We start from the raw sequence: 18580 nt of genomic DNA on the forward strand, positions 1-18580 counted from the left end.
TCTGTATGCGGATGATGTGTTACAAACAATTAAGTGGAAAATCCCAAATTCCTAAGAAGCATTTCTTTGAATATTTACAGCTTACATCCAGAAACATTACGCAGATCCCACCATGATCAAAGATGAACGAAATATCAGTGAAGCAGCTGAAAGGAAAATGTTTACTCAAAACAAAACTGATAGAGACATACCCCAAGCGACTTGCAGCTGTAATTGCAGCAAAGTATTAATGCAAGGGGGCCGAATAATATAGATATAATATAATATATAATAATATAGATATATATCTATATAGATATATATATATATATCTATATATATATATATATATATAGATATATTTATATATCTATATATAAATATATATAGATATATAAATATATAGATATATATATATATAGATATATAAATAGATATGTCTATATATAGATATCTATATATAGATATCTATATATAGATATATCTAGATATAGATATATCTATACAGGTCCTTCTCAAAATATTAGCATATTATAATAAAGTTCATTATTTTCCATAATGTCATGATGAAAATTTAACATTCATATATTTTAGATTCATTGCACACTAACTGAAATATTTCAGGTCTTTTATTGTCTTAATATGGATGATTTTGGCATACAGCTCATGAAAACCCAAAATTCCTATCTCACAAAATTAGCATATCATTAAAAGGGTCTCTAAACGAGCTATGAACCTAATCATCTGAATCAACGAGTTAACTTTAAACACCTGCAAAAGATTCCTGAGGCCTTTAAAACTCCCAGCCTGGTTCATCACTCAAAACACCAATCATGGGTAAGACTGCCGACCTGACTGCTGTCCAGAAGGCCACTATTGACACCCTCAAGCAAGAGGGTAAGACACAGAAAGAAATTTCTGAACGAATAGGCTGTTCCCAGAGTGCTGTATCAAGGCACCTCAGTGGGAAGTCTGTGGGAAGGAAAAAGTGTGGCAGAAAACGCTGCACAACGAGAAGAGGTGACCGGACCCTGAGGAAGATTGTGGAGAAGGGCCGATTCCAGACCTTGGGGGACCTGCGGAAGCAGTGGACTGAGTCTGGAGTAGAAACATCCAGAGCCACTGTGCACAGGCGTGTGCAGGAAATGGGCTACAGGTGCCGCATTCCCAAGGTCAAGCCACTTTTGAACCAGAAACAGCGGCAGAAGCGCCTGACCTGGGCTACAGGGAAGCAGCACTGGACTGTTGCTCAGTGGTCCAAAGTACTTTTTTTGGATGAAAGCAAATTCTGCATGTCATTCAGAAATCAAGGTGCCAGAGTCTGGAGGAAGACTGGGGAGAAGGAAATGCCAAAATGCCAGAAGTCCAGTGTCAAGGACCCACAGTCAGTGATGGTCTGGGGTGCCGTGTCAGCTGCTGGTGTTGGTCCACTGTGTTTTATCAAGGGCAGGGTCAATGCAGCTAGCTATCAGGAGATTTTGGAGCACTTCATGCTTCCATCTGCTGAAAAGCTTTATGGAGATGAAGATTTCAGTTTTCAGCACGACCTGGCACCTGCTCACAGTGCCAAAACCACTGGTAAATGGTTTACTGACCATGGTATCACTGTGCTCAATTGGCCTGCCAACTCTCCTGACCTGAACCCCATAGAGAATCTGTGGGATATTGTGAAGAGAACGTTGAGAGACTCAAGACCCAACACTCTGGATGAGCTAAAGGCCGCTATCGAAGCATCCTGGGCCTCCATAAGACCTCAGCAGTGCCACAGGCTGATTGCCTCCATGCCACGCCGCATTGAAGCAGTCATTTCTGCCAAAGGATTCCCGACCAAGTATTGAGTGCATAACTGTACATGATTATTTGAAGGTTGATGTTTTTTGTATTAAAAACACTTTTCTTTTATTGGTCGGATTAAATATGCTAATTTTGTGAGATAGGAATTTTGGGTTTTCATGAGCTGTATGCCAAAATCAGCCGTATTAAGACAATAAAAGACCTGAAATATTTCAGTTAGTGTGCAATGAATCTAAAATATATGAATGTTAAATTTTCATCATTACATTATGGAAAATAATTAACTTTATCACAATATGCTAATATTTTGAGAAGGACCTGTATATAGATAAATATCCAGTCAGAGGAGAATGGCCAGACTGGTTCCAGCTGATAGAAAGGCAACAGTAACTCAAATAACCACTCGTTACAATCAAGACCTGCAGAAGAGCATCTCTGAACGCACAACACGTCAAACCTTGAGGCGGATGGGCTACAGCAGCAGAAGACCACACCAGGTGCCACTCCTGTCAGCTAAGAACAGGAAACTGAGGCTACAATTCACACAGGCTCACCAAAAGTGGACAATAGAAGATTGGAAAAATGTTGCCTGGTCTGATGAGTCTAGATTTCTGCTGCGACATTCAGATGGTAGGGTCAGAATTTGGCTTCAACAACATGAAAGCATGGATCCATCCTGCCTTGTGTCAACAGTTCAGGCTGGTGGTGGTGGTGTAATATTTTCTTGGCACACTTTGGGCCCCTTAGTACCAATTGAGCATCGTGTCAACGCCACAGCCTACCTGAGTATTGTTGCTGACCATGTTCATCCCTTTATTACCCATCTTCTGATGGTTACTTTCAGCAGGATAACACCCCATATCAAAAAGTATGAATCATCTCAGATTGGTTTCTTGAACATGACAATAAGTTCACTGGACTCAAATGGCCTCCACCGTCACCAGATCTCAATCCAATAGAGCACCTTTGGGATGTGGTGGAACAGGAGATTCGCATCATGGATGCAGCTGACAAATCTGCAGCATCTGTGTGATGCTATCATGTCAATATGGACCAAACTCTCTGAGGAATGTTTCCAGTACCTTGTTGAATCTATGCCACCAAGGATTAAGGCAGTTCTGACGGCAAAAGGGGGTCCAACCCGGTACTAGCAAGGTATACCTAATAAAGTGGCCGGTGAGTGTATATAGATATATATTTCAGGAGAGAGAAAAAAATCCTATTAAATAATTTATTTATACCATTTATGAATTTAATTCATTATTAAATAATTAAATATACTATTGAATTATTTCACTCTATATTTATTTATTTAATAAATATAGAGTGAAATAATTAGATGTATTTTTAGGGGGTAGCCAGTCTCTGGTAGTTATTTTTGGGTCACTGGCTGAAATGTTTGGGACCCCCTGCTCTATATCTCCTCTGTTATGCTAATAATATTTTTAGTCTGTAAACCACAAGCTGTCCTCCCGCTGCATGTGTCTTCTCAGGATCATCGAAGCATAAACGGCGGCACTCCGTGGTGCCCATCACCCCCATGCCATACTTCTCTGACATGGACACACCGGAGCTCAAGAACAAACTCAGCAGGTCAGTTGGTTCATTCACACCTCCAACATGGTCCTAGAGGTTCACACAAAGGTCAAGTTTTTTTCCCCCCACGATCCTAATCAAGGTGATTAAGTGAGGAACCGATCAGATTACTCTCGGCTAAGTAGCGCTCAGGCTGTTTTTTTTTTTTTTCCTTCTTCTGTCCCTCTGCTTGTCCATCACCCGTGTCTTTAATGTTCTCCCACGTGCAGCTTCGGCGTCCGGCCTTTACCGAAGCGTCAGATGGTCCTCAAGCTGAAGGAGATCCACCAGTACACCCACCAGCTAGCCAGCTCTGACTCAGAGGAAGAAGAGGCACCCGGGGCGAAGCCTCCACCCATTAGGGTGGTCTCCTGCGCCCAGACGGGGTTGTTTAAAGAGCCGAGAGCGCCTGCTACCACGTCCCCCGTCAGAACTGACCAAGCGGAGGACGCCGAGCTGCTCTCTGCCTCTCAGGGCTCAAACAACTCCTCCACTGCTGCCAGTGAGGAGTCTGAAAGGTGTGTGGAGTGTCCCACGTCTTCCATCTTGACAAAGTATTCAGACCCCTTAAACATTTAATTTATAGGTTTACAACAGCAACAATGAATATATTATTAGGGATTTATTGCAAACACAAAGCGTTGTATCTGTTTAAGCAAAAGCAAAATGATAGATGGTTTTCCCAGTTTCTTACAGATATTAATGTGAAAAGGGCTTTAGCCTCCCTCAGTCAGCTCCTAGTAGAACAACTTTCACTGCAATCACAGCCGTTAAGTCTTTTGCAGTTTGCTGGTGAACATAAATTTTCAAGTCTTGCCCCAGGGTTCAGTTAGGTTTAAGTCTGGACTTTGACTGGGCCATTCTAACGCATGAATACTCTTTGATCAAAGTCATTCTATTGTAGCTCAGGATGTGTAGGGTCATTGTCTTGGTCTCGGGGGTTACGCAGCAACCAACAGGTTTTCTTCCTTTTCCCTTCTTTGATTAGCCTCCCCACAGCATTACGGTGCCACCACCATGCAACTGCAAGCATTACTTCTTTCTCGTGCCTCTTCCATGACAGCCAGATTTGTGGAGTGCACGACTAACAGTTGAGCTGCTAAACAATTTTCCCCATAATGCTGCTTGTTCACTAATATTCTCTAAGAAACCTTTGAGGCCTTCACTGAACAGCTGCATTTATAGCTGGTTTGAACAGGTGGTTTCGATTTACCATTTAGTTGCACCAGATTTTATTTAGGGATAAAACAGTGAAGATGGCTGAATACATTTTTTTTAAAGTTCACAATTCTGGACCACTTTGTGTTGGTCTATCATAAAAAAAATCCCCCAAAATACATTAAAGACATTGTAATGCAACACTGAAAAGGCTCAAGGTCTAATTTCCTGCATCTCATTAGGTCCAACCCTGAGCTGGTTCTCTCTTCTGATGGCGATTCAGACAACGACGTCTCGTCCTCTCAGGCAGCTTCACGCCTCCAGGACCGTCTCCAGGCGGTGCGCTGCTTCATACTGTCAGATTCCAACCTGTACAGTCGGATCCTCCAGTACCAGCCTCTGGTTCTTTCCCAGCTCCAGCAGCAGCTCAAGGCGGCGGGGATCCGGCTGGGCACCGCCAAGCTGGTGGACTACCTGGACTCCCAGTGCATCACGTTCACCACAGCCAAGCCGGGCCATTCTGCAGCCAGCCGCATACGGGGCAAGAAGACAGGCCGGGGGGCAAGAGGAAGGAGCAGGAAAAACTGCGCTTAAAAACTTTAACAGAGAATTGTGACGTAGAAAATGTGATAATTGGTAGGTTCTACTTTGGAGCTAAAGATTTGTCTGGAAACCTTGAAGCAAAAACTTTAGACTTTGTAAATACTTGTTTTTTAAGACAGGCTTTGGATTTTACAAGTTCACTTTTCAGATGTTGCATTTATTATAATGTTGTACTGTTAAAATAAAACATAAGTGTTTCTTGTATGTGATTTTACAAATGTTCATCTTTCATTTTTAGCATCCAAAAACCTGCCAAGTCCTTTACATTGATACAAAATACATTTCTAAAGAAAATTGCACCACACACAAAGTTTTGAAAAACATTTTTACTTTTTTAAGCTTCACGTCCAAACACCCAAAATGAACACAGAGCTGTGCATATTCGAAGAAGAGAATAATCTCACAACTTCTCATACGTTGTTCAAGTATAGAGGTGTCCTTTAATGCAGCACAACATGAGGTCGGTTCTGTCAAAGTCCACATTCAGGTCGCTGCTGCTCCGCTCAGGGAGGGACAAGTTTATATTGTGCACCCAGATTTGTCTACAGCAGCGTAAAGCACAGGGCTTTAAACTCAAGATTCCAAAATATGCACAACTCTGCAGCTTCAGGAGACGAGCCCGTCTCCTCTCACCTCACAATGAGCGCCGATGCAGGCTTTGTCTCAGTGCACGCTCTCGTACGGTTATGACAGGTTGGCGAGGAAGCGCTGAGCCCACCACTCCTCCAGATCTATAGGCACAAAGTCTGGACAGAATAATAACATAGAAGAATTAAAGATCAATTTGAGCTCAAAGTTTGTTGTTCTGTTTAAGCTGAAAACTGATTTGTTTAATTTTAAGTATAGTTAAAGCCTCAAAGTGGTTTTTTTAAACGGGGTTCAGAGAACACACTCTACCTCTCTCTCTATCTAGAAAGCATGATTTATATCGATTTTCAGGAACAAACACAAGAGGGGCAACACCTTAAAGCAAATTCTGACTGAACTCAAATGCTGAAATAAGTCATAATCTAAGAAAAACATGAAAATCAACATCTGAGGTTTTCAGTTACATAACAGAGTACTGGTGCTACTTCAGTTGAAAATAATCTATCAATGTTTCTGTCAAACTGGAGCAGACTGGTGTGAAGTGATTAAGCGAGACCGGAGAAGACAAGCCAGTCATGATCCAGTTTATCTGGAACAGCCTGATCTTCTCAAACTTAAAAGTTAAAGTTGAATCACTGTTTGAAAAGCAGTCCACAGGCTGCGCATGAAGGGAATACAAGGTGGCATCTGACTCAACCGGGACCATGAAAGCAGCACATTTTCTGGTGTTTCAGAAATCAAGGTGAGATTACGGGTTTTGGAGGTTACTGAACAGGAAGAGAGCAGCCCGTTATAAACCACACTGATGAGTGTTACGATTACGGATTTACTTTGTTGAGATGTTTTAAGTACTGAACTCGAGAAATGGAGGTACTCACTCTTCATTACAGTACAGGGGGTCTTCTCTGTGTACTGAACAGGCCCCTTGCTGTCAGCTGACTCCCCTCGGTGCTCCAGCTTCTGCTCCACTTCCTGCCATACTGCACACAATCAAACACAAAGCTTCAGAAAGACATCACCTGTTGGGTTCACATATTAAAACAATATCTGCATTTTATCTTTCTCTGCAACGAAGCAAATGCTAATTGGAAAGACGGTTTATAGAAAAACTTCCATGTGTTTTATTTAAGGATGTAACAATTGCTGTAATTATCAACAGTGTGAAAAACTGACCACATGTCTAACATTGCCTCTCTGCTTCAAATAGGCGCCGCAAAATCCTGTGCGCGGGTTTTTATTTAGGGCTTGAATGCAAATGGCCCCAGCATTTTTATTTGCAATAGAAATTCCTTTCGGTTCACAATTAGGCACTACTTTGTGTTGGTCTATCACATACAATCCCAATAAAATACAATGAAGTGTTGAATTGTGACAAAATGTGAAACGGGTCAGCCCTTTGCAAGGTATTGTAGATGGGATCTGAGATGAGAGCTTCTCTGTTGGGAGCAACAGATTTCCTGCACATCACATCTTTCATCAACTACTACTGTAAGGCCGCCATATACGAAAACCAAATCCCAGTGGTATTACTGCAGAGGGATGGATGAGGTGCAGGGTTTTTCTTTCAGAACCAGCTGAACTCTGTGGCAACAAACAACCACTGCAGGGAAGTCCTTCCTGGCAAAAGCCCAAAAGTAACAGAAAGTTGCTGATTAACACAAACTCAGCCCTCCAAGCAGTTTTCCACCATGGGTTCACTCCGATCTACAAAGTAAGTAGCAGTGACCTTCCTGTTTGAAGCACCGTTAAAACTATGTTTAATCATTGTAGACAGGACATGTTGAGTTTAACCTGAGAACCTGTTCTAGGTCAGATTTCATTATGCAATCTAAAAAAGAAAAATTCAGAAATCACTTTACAGTCAGAACAGTTCCTTTCTTTTTTCTGAAAGGAAAAAAGTTTGTGTTGGATGGGTGCGAGGACTTGTTATCACTCATGTAAAAACTTTGTGCTGTAATGCACCTGCAGTCTGCTCTTTGGTATGCAGCTTGTCTCTGAGTGCAGTCCTCCCTCCTGTGTGTGAAATCCCTGTTATCTATTTCCCAAGAGAACCAGCCTCCTACCAGCCACACACACACATACACCCTGTCTGAACTGTCTGTTGAACTGTGCATATAAATAAAGAGATAGGGTGTCAAAAACTTTGTAGTTGCACTGCAAATTTTCAACTGGTTTTTAAAAATCTCTACAGAGTCAGCAAAGCGAAGCTGTGATGGTAAACTGTGTAGGAGCCACAGACTGAAGGGCCTCCTTGGTTTTCAGTCTTGTTTGAGGAGCATCCAGATTTTGGGCTTGTGATTGAAGGCTATAGCTCATACAAATAGTTAGGAGCATGGTCATTTAGAGCCCTGTAGAATCAGAATCAGCTTTATTGCCAAGTTCGTACATACAAACAAGGAATTTGACTCTGGTACACTTTGCTCTTTGGTTTTGTTTTTGCATTACAGAATATACAAATTTACAATGTACAATATACACATATATAATAAAAAGGTGCATTTGCAACATCTGTATGCTGTTGTTTTGTACTTTATTGAATGTTCATCAGAGAAACAGCCTGGGGGAAGAAACTGTCTCTGTGGCGGCTGGTTTTAGTGAACAGTGCTCTGTAGCGACGGCCTGAAGGTAAAACTCTGAACAGTTTATGTGCAGGGTGTGTGGGGTCTGCAGAGATTTTAGCAGCTCTTTTTCTGACCCCAGACCTGTATAAGTCCTGGATGGAGGGAAGGTCAGCTCTGATTATTCGTTGCAGTCTGGACCTGTCCTGTTTTGTGGATGATCCAAACCACACTGAGATGGATGAAGACAGGACAGACTGAATGATGGCAGTGTAGAAGATGACCAGCAGCTCCTGTGGAAGGTTGAACTTCTTGAGTTGCCTCAGGAAGTACAGTCTCTGCTGGGCCTTCTTTCAAACAGTGTCTATGTGTGAGGACCATCTCAGGTCCACAGAGATGGTGGTTCCTAAGAACCTGAAGTGGTCCACGGCCGATACAGTGTTGTTGAGGATGGTGAGGGGGGTGTATGGGGGTGGTGTTCTCCAAAGGTCCACCACCATTTCCACAGTCTTGAGTGGGTTCAGTTCAAGGTAGTTCTGACAACACCAGTGTACCAGCCGATCAACCTGCTGTCTGTATGCAGACTCATCACCGTCCTGGATCAGTCCAATGACAGTGGTGTCATCTGCAAACTTAAGGAGTTTCACGGACGAGTCCGATGAGGTGCAGTCATTTGTGTACAGAGAGAAGAGGAGTGGGGATAGAACACACCCCTGGGGGGCACCAGTACTTATTGATCTGGATCGGGAGAAGATGCTACCCAGTCTCACCTGCTGCTGTCGGTCCGTCAGGAAGCTGTTGATCCACTGACAGGTGGAGGCTGGGACGTTGAGCTGGGTGAGCTTCTGGTGGAGGATGTCTGGTATGATGGTGTTGAAGGCCGAGCTGAAGTCTACAAACAAGATCCTGGCATACGTCCCTGGGTGGTCGAGGTGTTGCAGGATGAAGTGTAGACCTAAGTTAACAGCATCATCTGCCGACCTGTTTGTTCAGTAAGCAAACTGCAGGGTTCCAGCAGGGGGCCTATGATGTCTTTCAGGTGCTTCAACACCAGCTGCTCAAAGGATTTCATGATCACAGACGTCAGGGCTACAGGCCTGTAGTCATTTAATCCTACGATGGTGAGTTTCTTGGGAACCGGGATGATGGTGGATCGTTTGAAGCAGGAGGGGACCTCACATTTCTCCAGTGACTTGTTGAAGATCCTTGTGAAGATCGGAGCGAGTTGATTTGCACAGGCTTTCAGGCATGATGGGGAGATGTTATCAGGTCCTCCAGCTTTCTTTGTTTTCATGCGCTGAAAGAGCCTATTTACATCTTCCTCGGAGATGTTTAGTGCAGGCAGAGGATCTGAAGGTAGGGGGTTGGTTGTTTTACGGGTCAAATTTGTTCCTGAATGGGATGTGGAGGAGATGATTTGAGGAGTGAACAGCTTCTTGTCATGTCTACAGTAGAAGCCATTCAGACGGTTGGCCAAGAGACGACTTTGTTCAGGATGGGTGGAGGGGCTCCTGTAGGCAGTCAGGTTTCTCAGACCAGTCCAAACAGCTGAAGCATCACCAGTAGAAAGGCTGTTCTTCAGCTTCTCACTATAGTTTCTCTTAGCTGCTTTGATCTCTTTTGTTAGTTTGTTCCTGGCCTGCCTGCACCGCGTCCAATCTCCACTGCTGTGAGCTTCTTTCTTTTCCCTGAAGTGTGGAGTAAACCATGGCTTGTTATTCCCAAAGGTCTTGGTCTGCACACACATGTCCTCACAGAAACTGATGTATGATGTCACCACATCAGTTAGTGGTTTAAGTCAGTGGCTGAAGTTTCAAAAACAGTCCAGCCTGTGCATTCAAAGCAGGCCTGTAGCGTCTGCTTTGATTCCTCAGTCCACTTCTTAACAGTGTGAACCTTGGGTTTGGAAGCTCTTAGTCTCTGTCTGTAGGTTGGGATGAGAAGGATTAGATAATGATCTGAAAAACCCAGAGCAGCCCTGGTAACAGCATGATATGAGTCTTTTAAAGCTGTGTAACAATGGTCCAGTGTGTTTTTGTCTCTGGTGGGACACTTAATATGCTGTCTGTATTTGGGGAGTTCATGGGAGAGGTTTGCTCTGTTAAAATCTCCCAGTGTTATGATGAAAGAGTCCGTGTATTTTTTCTCCACGTCTGTAATCAACACAGCAAGATGTTTTTCCGCAGCAGAAGTGCAGCCATGCGGTGGAAAATATGAGCCGATTATTATAAGAAGAAGCAGCTCATCCATCTTGTTGTTTAGAGAGCGGACATTTGCCAGGTGGATTGAAGGCAGTGGTGTGCGAAGTCCTCTTTTGCGGAGCTTTACCAGCGCGCCAGCACGGTTTCTCCTCCGACGCTTTCGGCGCAGTATCCCGTATAGTGCTGCAGCTCCGCTTACCAGGAGCTCAGTGAACAAGAGCTCCTGGTAAGGTAAGGACAATAATTTTAAAACAAATTTTAAAATCCACTGGGAGCCGGCGTGAGGAGTGTAAGCCTCGGGTGATATGAGTGAATCTACTAGATTGCATAAGAAGTCTGGCTGCTGTGATCCGAATAGCTTGGAGGCATGAAGATCTCTCCAGACCTATTACAATAATCTAAATGGGAAGACACGAATGCATGAATCTGCTCGGGACACCATGGCACGTATTTTAGAGAGTAACGAGAAACGGATCAGATATCTGAAATGCTGTGTTAGTTTCAGGCCAAATGTAACAGGAAGCATACCTTCCAGAAACTTCGAGCTTTGTCTTGTGAGTCCTCAGAGTATTTTCTTGAGGATCATGAAGATGTTTCTTGACAAACAATGAGACTGGCCTTTCTGTTGTTTTTGGTCAGCAGTGGTTTTGGCTTTATGTTACAAAGACTTAAATTTACTTCATAACTCTTCCCAGACTGACAGACGTCAATGAATTTGTTTTTCATCTGCTCTTGGATTTCTGTAGATTGTGATCTGTTGCTTTTTGAGATTTTTTGGCCTACTTCATGTTGTCAGAAGGGTGTTAATTTCAATTATTTAATGTTTTAATAAAGCAGGCAGTTACTTTTTCAACATGGGCTCAGAGTGGTATGAATAGCTTTTTTTTGACAAATTAAATCATCATTTGAAAACTGATTTATGCAATTAGGGTATCTCTGTGTGATACTAAAATTTGATCATTTGAAAGGTTAAAGAGTGACAAAAAAAAGCAAAAACAGAAGGAATCACAGCACTGGATATTCCTGTGCACGTTTACAGAAGCATTTGCTGCATGGCTGCTTTGCAAGAGGAGAAAACTGAAAATGTCCTGCTTCTAATCTTCCTAGCCTCTGACCTCTGTCACACCCTCAGAGTGACAGAGGTCTATTGGCTTCAGGATTAGATCTGGACATCTGACCTTACACTGTGGCCCACTGGTCCGGTAATCCTCACCTTCATAGACGAATCGGACGTTCTCCTCGTGCGCAGGTGTGAATCCCTCCGCAGCCAGGCTCTGGCTCTTCTGTGTGGCTGTCCCGTTGTGGCGCTTCCCGTTGACCCGATTGAAGACAATCTTTGGGGGCGGAGCGCTGCAGAGGACACACAGATAGTCGGAAAAGAAGCTGAGCCATATTTGTTGACATACATTACATAGTAGAGGTTGGAAAATCATAGCCTTCTGGTAGACCTGTAGGAACATGAGCTGAGTTTGCCTTGGATTGCAAACGGCATGCATAGCTGTGTCCAAGGTTTGTTTACTTATTAGAGAAAACATACAATATCTCTAAGGTCACCTCTGGTTTCCTCAGAGTGTTAACCCTAGGGTACAATCAGCAGCTGGGAGTATGTGGTGAAATATGTTTCACTTGTACTGAAGTGACCAGATGTTTCACAAACTGCCTTTTAACTGAGGAGATACAGGCCCACTATTTACTGTTATTCATAAAATACAATTTACACTGTATAAGTGAGATAATGTATTAATGGTATGGAAGTTTAAATGTCTTAAATCAACCCTATTCTTTTTAGATTCTGTTTCCAAGGAGTCAGCTTGTCTTATATGTTGAACCTGTCTTGATTAATGGTTCTCCAAGCTTTCTAAACATCTTTTTTACTTTGGACTTCGGCAGCTTCTTCTCCTAATTTTCTCTCTCTTTTCTTTACAAAGTTATTCTGTGAAAAGTCAGGTTGTTTGGTGCATAGAGTAACGCAAGGCTGCCCCTCCCCCGCATGTTGCTGTGCATCACCCGTAAGGGGAAATGTAGTGTTTTTCCAGTCACAAAAAGCACAGCTTGCAATACTTCAAGTTTTACTATTTGAAGAGCAGAATGGCAAAAATCACTTGAAAACTATCACTATCTTTAGCGGTAGTTTATATTTTTTGATTAGGCCCAAGTTTAAAAATCTAGAAACAATACAGGTGTGTAATTTAACAATGTTACACCACTAATAGGAAGTGTTAAATGATTTTAGCAGCATTGGGAATACTTTTTTTGTTTGTTTAAATGAAAGCATTCAAGTACTGTACTACCAGGGGTGTTTGACACTGGTAAAAAATATATATAAATATCACAAAAACAAAATAATTATAATGATAATTTGACATTACTTAGAAACTCATTCCCCCAAAAATGCTTATTAAAAAAAAAGGACTGAGGTATTTTTTATTTTTTTTATCTTCAACAAATGTTACTGTATAGAAATTTTATTAATAAAAATAGCTAAACAAAAATATTGTCTCAAATTAGCTAACACTTTTAAACTAAGCATACAATTCAATTCAATTCAATTAAAAAATACTTTATAAATCCCAAAGGGAAATTAAATGTTGTTGTAGCTCATATTATGAAGGTTTCTTCAAAGAGTCGTTGTAGATGCTGATGGCTGTAGGCAGGAAGGATCTCCTGTAGAGGTCTGTCTTACAGCAGATCTGAAGAAGCCTCTGACTGAAGACACTCTGTTGTTGTAGGACAGTCTCATGAAGAGGATGCTCAGGGTTCTCCATAATGTTCTTCATTTTATGAAGAATCCGTCTTTCCACAATGATCTCCAGAGGTTCCAGAGGAGTCCCCAGAACAGAGCCGGCCTTCTTTATCAGCTTGTTGAGCTTTTTTAAGTCCCTGGCTCTGATGCTGCTTCCCCAGCAGATGATGGTAGAAGATATCACACTTCCCACAAGACTTATAGAAGATATGCAGCATCTTGCTGCAAACACCAAAGGACCTAAGCTTCCTCAAGAAGTACAGTCTGCTCTGTCCCTTCTTGTAACAGCTTCACAGTTGCATCTCCACTCTAGTCTGTTGTCCAGGTGAACACCGAGGTATTTATACTCCTCCACCACCTCCACTTCTTCTCCCATGATAGAAATAGTTTTTGACTTATTCCTGTTTCTCTTAAAATCTACAATCATCTCCTTTGTTTTAGTCACGTTCAACATGAGATGATTGTTTCCACACCATGCCACAAAGCGGTCCACTACCTTCCTGTACTCAGCTTCTTGTCCATCTCTGATCCACCCCACGACTGCAGAATCATCCGAGTATTTCTGAAGATGACAGGAGTCTGTCTTGTACTGGAAGTCTGAGGTGTACAGAGTGAAAAGGAATGGTGAGAGTACAGTCCCCTGTGGTGCTCCTGTGCTGCTGACTACCTGGTTAGACTCACAACCCTTCAGTCTCACAAACTGTGGTCTGTTTGTCAGGTAGTCTTTGATCCAGGAGATTCTTGAGGCCTCCACCTGAGTCTTCTGGAGTTTCTGACAAAGCAAATCAGGTTTGATTGTATTAAATGCACTGGAGAAATCAAATAATATGATCCTCACAGTGCTGCTGGCTTTGTCCAGATGACAGTGGGTTTGTTGAAGCAGGTGTATGATGGCATCTTCAACTCCAATTCCACAGCGATAAGCAAACTGAAGGGGGTCCTGATGGTTTACTGTTTGCTTACTCAGGTGGGCCAACAGGAGTCTCTCTAGGACCTTCATGATGTGGGATGTCAGAGCAACAGGTCTATAGTCATTGAGGACTGATGGGTGAGTTTTCTTTGGTACCGGAACAAGACGAGAGGTCTTCCACAACACTGGAACCTTCTTCTGGGTGAGGTGATTGAAGAGGGACTGCAGAATCCCACAGAGCTGCTCTGCACAGGCCTTCAGGACTCTGGGGCTGACATGATCTGGACCTGCAGCCTTATTCCTATTCAGTCTCTCCAGTTGTCCCTTCACCTGACTCCTTGAGACACACAGGTGGAAGGGGGAAGCAAAGGAAGCCTCAGCATCTTCTGATATGGTTGATGGCAAACATGTAGAAGGGTCTAGGGCTGAGGTGGAAGATAAAAAATGTGAGGTGTTACTGGACAGCTGTGGGTCCTGTGGGTCAAAGGAGGGTGGGATGTCTGTTTGGCTGTGAGCAGGAGAGGAGGATGCTGAGCTTGTTTCTGAACTGAACCTATTGAAGAATGTGTTCAGTTCATTGGCTCTGTCCAGACCTCCATCGGTCTGATCATCCTTCTGCTTGAAGCCTGTGATCTTCTTCATCTCTGTCCACACATCAGAGCTACTCCAACCTGCTGCCACCTTGAGCGGCGCAATTCTAGAAAGACTTCAATTTTAATTAAAAATCATACAGGCACCACTTCATCAGAAACAGTAATAGTTTCTGCTTAGAAAATTCAAGACTGCTCGGACCTATCAAAATAAACAGGTATCTAACGTTTTGAGCCAAAGACGGTCACCTCTTCCAAATATGGTCTGTGACGTCACAGGGTGAAGCATACTCTTTGCTGGGATCAGATAAGGAGGGGAGGCTGTCACAATATGAGAAAACGGGAACTTTTGTTTTTTTTCCTTTAAGAGTTAAAAGAAAAAACCATGCCCAATTTAAGTTTCTGACCAATGGATAAATAAAAGCACCTTGTAGGTTAATCTGCAATTTATTCCTGGTTTCTGATGAGAAAATAAAATAAAATAAAAAAAATCAAACCACAATAAAATAATGCACGAAGTATGTTAATATGACATAACAATAAACAGTAACAGTCGAAGTAATACTGTTAAAAATCCCCGTGGAATATCTGATTTTTACAACAAATCGTGAATGCACCCCAGAAACACTGCATACACGTCAAAATATGACTCCAAAAAAAAAAAAAAAAAAAAGTTCCCCTTTGACGTCCCATAGTGGACGCAGGCCACGTCGAGGTGTTACATGATCGCGCTCCTGGTCCACGTGGGAAGAAGTATTTTGGGCCCACGCGGCTGCCTGCGGGACTCGCGTAAACAAAACTCCATAATTACAGGTGCAATAATGGAATAAAGATGTACTCACTTTGAGGCGAGCCAAGAGGTGGGCTTTAGCTTCAAGTCGCTGACCTTGCTCTCGATCTGCTGTGTGGGACCTGGGGTAAAATCCAACAGTTTAACCTTGAGTAGTTTTTAAACAAACTCCCAGCAAACTTTCCCTCCGTGAATCTGTCTGATGTTACGTTGCATCACCGCCTTGGGTAACACGCGAGGCACCGCCACTCACCTGTCCTCCGTTGTGTAACAAGTTTGCTGGGACCTCTGGTGATTGTGTACATCATGTAATGTCAGGAAACCGTAGTAAATCCTCCAGTGTGTGCCTAAACTCTGACCTTTCACCCTGACTTCCAGTTCGCTCCGTCTGACCTGTCCTGCTTGTGGTTTGTTGCCCGGGTCAGCTGTTCTGAGGTCGGCCAGAAGCCTGCATGGGACTCGCTTTGTTTGGCTCGTCACCTGCTGTGTTTTAGATGTTGCAACCCAACCCGGCTGCTGTTCAGGTGCCAACAGAGCCACAACGTGTTCTTTAGGTTGGTGTGTAGGTCATTCAAGGAGAACGCAGGTCCACATGCTGGGAATCGTGCACAGGAGGAGGAGGAAGAGGAGGCGGGATGGAGCCTTTCTGACGCCCGAGGATAGTGACACTCTGAGCCGGACAGCTCTGTTGTAGCTCTGAAACTGGCTGCAACACCGCCTGCTTGTCTGACTGATTACAAGGGCGACGCGCACTTTACTTTCATAAGGCTTAGGAAAGACCAAGTCCACACATTGTAAAGCTATTCACGGGGAATTGCACAGCTTCCGGTGACGAATTCCAAAATAAAACCTCAGAGTCCAACATCAAACCACGCCGGTAGAAACGAATCAATTTTGAAAACATGCTGTTGGTTTTAAAGATAATCTTAATGAAAAAGGTCAGAGGTCATTAGGTCTGGGAAGTCTAATCCTCTCCTCAGCAATGCTCTTGGTTCTCCTCACAATCACTTTGCAGTGAAGTCTGGGTGTAATTCTGGACAAGTTTCAGCTGAATAAATAGATTAGCGCTTTTTCCAAAAAGAAAGAGAAGCATTACCTTTTTAAGGTTTTTTGTGGCACTAGTGGCCTTTAATTATTAGTAGCTTGGCAGGAGGAAGGGCAGAGAGGGAAGACATGCAGCAAATGGCTTGGAGACAGGAATCAAACTGGGGAAATTGTGTTGAGGACTATAGCCTCTGCATATGGTGCGCCTCCTCTACCGCTTAGCCATGCAGCACCCCACCCTAGGTCAAGGTCAGCTAGGAGAAGCAAATACTTCTTAGTATGCCGGTACTTTAAAACATTAATCTAAACACTACTAGGCCCTGGGAACCTAAATGGCATCACGGACTCTTTAAAATAGCAGGACATTTTAGTATAAACTGAATGAGAATAAGAACTGGAGCTTTAAGAAAAGTAATGATGCAAAACAAAGGCAATAAACACTAAAATGATTTGGAAGACACAAAATTGACTTTCTTTCATGACCATCTTCCAAAAAGCAGATTAAAATTACATATTCTTTTTGTTTGTTTCAAATTGCCAGCAGAAAAATGTCTCAACTTAAAGTTTAGCCAGTACTGTGAAACAGCCTCCATGATTAAAGTATCAATGTTAACACTGTTACAGTCTCAGTGGTCTGGTAGAGTTCAGTCAGGTTCATTTGCAAACGTCTCAGTTTGAATCATACTGAAGGGACGCAGGAGATGTCACCAAATTACTTTTGACCGAAGGCTTTTTTAACGTGACACTGAAGTACAAGATGCCGTTTATATTTCTCACTGTGTTTTGGATGTGAATGTTTCAATGTATGTGCAATTCTGAGACTTTTAAACCGTATTAGAGTACACAGCCTCGTGATAACAGTTTTCATGTACTTCGGGGATTTCAACAATATAAAGATCTTATGCAGCAACGATGTGCAGTGATTTCCATCTTATTGTAGAGACTAGTTTTGATGGGTTGATAAAAGTCAAAAATCTGCCTCTCTTGCTCTTTGGTTGAATTATTACTTGAAAGATGCGGTAAGTGGAAAATGATATGCCCGTTTCTATTAAAGAGCAGTTTTCTCAAGGGGTCCAGATATTAGGAGCAAAATTGTTTGTAAATAATTTTAATGTTTGGCTTAAGGATAACCAGTTTCTTTATTAGCACAATGTGAAATGTATTAAAATACATTATAGAAATTATTTAAAGCTTAGATTTTTCTCTTTTCATCTGCTCAAATATTGAAGAAAAGTGCCACAATCCAACAAATTAATAAATACATACTAACTAAAGTGTCATTATTTACATGAAATTGGAGATAAATAAATAATGTATCAAACTTTGGAACTTTTTCCTTTTTATTGGAATAATGGCCTACAGATGCATATTTTAAGGACATGGTTTCGTTGTTTCAGGCTGTTTTACCCTTTATTTCTTCCAGACTGTTGCTACATAACGTGTCATTTTCTATAATGATAACGTGGAATTAAACAATCTTTAATTTTAATGCTCTGTTAACTCATATGATGATGAGGGCTTTTATTTTGAAGTTGGAAACCCTTGGTTTCCTCTAACATTGTTTTTCTTTAATCTTTGTAGGCGGAGCCAAGAATTCACCTTTCACCTAATAAATGACTTCAAGCAGAGATAAAATGTTTTCCAGTCGGCGAGGTCGTTAACAAAAGTTTCACAACACAATGGCACAACATTTTATAATCATTTAACAGACACTCCAGTTTCCATTCCTCTTTTGCTCTGTGAGGGCTTTTCTAGCTTTAATGGCATCACTCTGAGATCTAAGAGCCATAAGCACAGGTAGCATCTGCTGTTCAGGTGAAAACCACCTGAGTGTCAGCTGTCAGTCTGAGTTTAGCTCCTGAAGATCAGTAGAGACAAGAAGTGGCTCAGACAGGCTTATCTGCTGTGATATCCAATACTACTCACCCCCCCCCCCCCCCCCCATTCACCTGCACTATCTGGGTCAGACAGCACCAGGCTAATCATCTACAATCCTCAACACAGGCTTAACATTAACAGCAAAGTCATAAAACGTTTGCCAGATAAC

The 18580-nt window shown here is 42.4% G+C and overlaps 2 protein-coding genes across 3 annotated transcripts in view; one reads left to right on the forward strand and one right to left on the reverse strand.

Annotated features, from left to right (window-relative positions):
* slx4 (SLX4 structure-specific endonuclease subunit homolog (S. cerevisiae)) overlaps nucleotides 1-5323 on the forward strand; it is a 19190-nt gene extending 13867 nt beyond the window's left edge. The window contains exons 12-14 of the mRNA XM_047364363.1: nucleotides 3267-3366; nucleotides 3579-3866; nucleotides 4749-5323. Of these exons, the coding sequence (XP_047220319.1) occupies nucleotides 3267-3366; nucleotides 3579-3866; nucleotides 4749-5100 (740 nt within the window). The 3' untranslated portion in view covers nucleotides 5101-5323. The remainder of the gene's footprint in view (nucleotides 1-3266; nucleotides 3367-3578; nucleotides 3867-4748) is intronic.
* The window catches only part of mcrip2 (MAPK regulated corepressor interacting protein 2), a 20391-nt gene extending 4065 nt beyond the window's left edge, over nucleotides 1-16326 (reverse strand). The window contains exons 1-5 of one of the 2 annotated variants that reach the window (XR_007038143.1): nucleotides 15743-16326; nucleotides 15542-15611; nucleotides 11670-11806; nucleotides 6576-6677; nucleotides 5743-5855 (exon numbers count right to left, since the gene is read on the reverse strand). Coding sequence is in view for 1 of the 2 variants with exons in the window: in XM_047364365.1 (XP_047220321.1) it covers nucleotides 5794-5855; nucleotides 6576-6677; nucleotides 11670-11806; nucleotides 15542-15611; nucleotides 15743-15797 (426 nt within the window). In the remaining variant the exon portion in view is untranslated. Of the gene's footprint in view, nucleotides 1-5420; nucleotides 5856-6575; nucleotides 6678-11669; nucleotides 11807-15541; nucleotides 15612-15742 lie in introns of those variants that run through there. The other variant, XM_047364365.1, reaches the window with a different exon arrangement.
* Between the last annotated feature and the right edge of the window lie 2254 nt (nucleotides 16327-18580).

Source organism: Girardinichthys multiradiatus, chromosome 5 (assembly GCF_021462225.1).
Source record: "Girardinichthys multiradiatus isolate DD_20200921_A chromosome 5, DD_fGirMul_XY1, whole genome shotgun sequence".
In the NCBI taxonomy this organism is placed as follows: Eukaryota; Metazoa; Chordata; class Actinopteri; order Cyprinodontiformes; family Goodeidae; genus Girardinichthys; species Girardinichthys multiradiatus.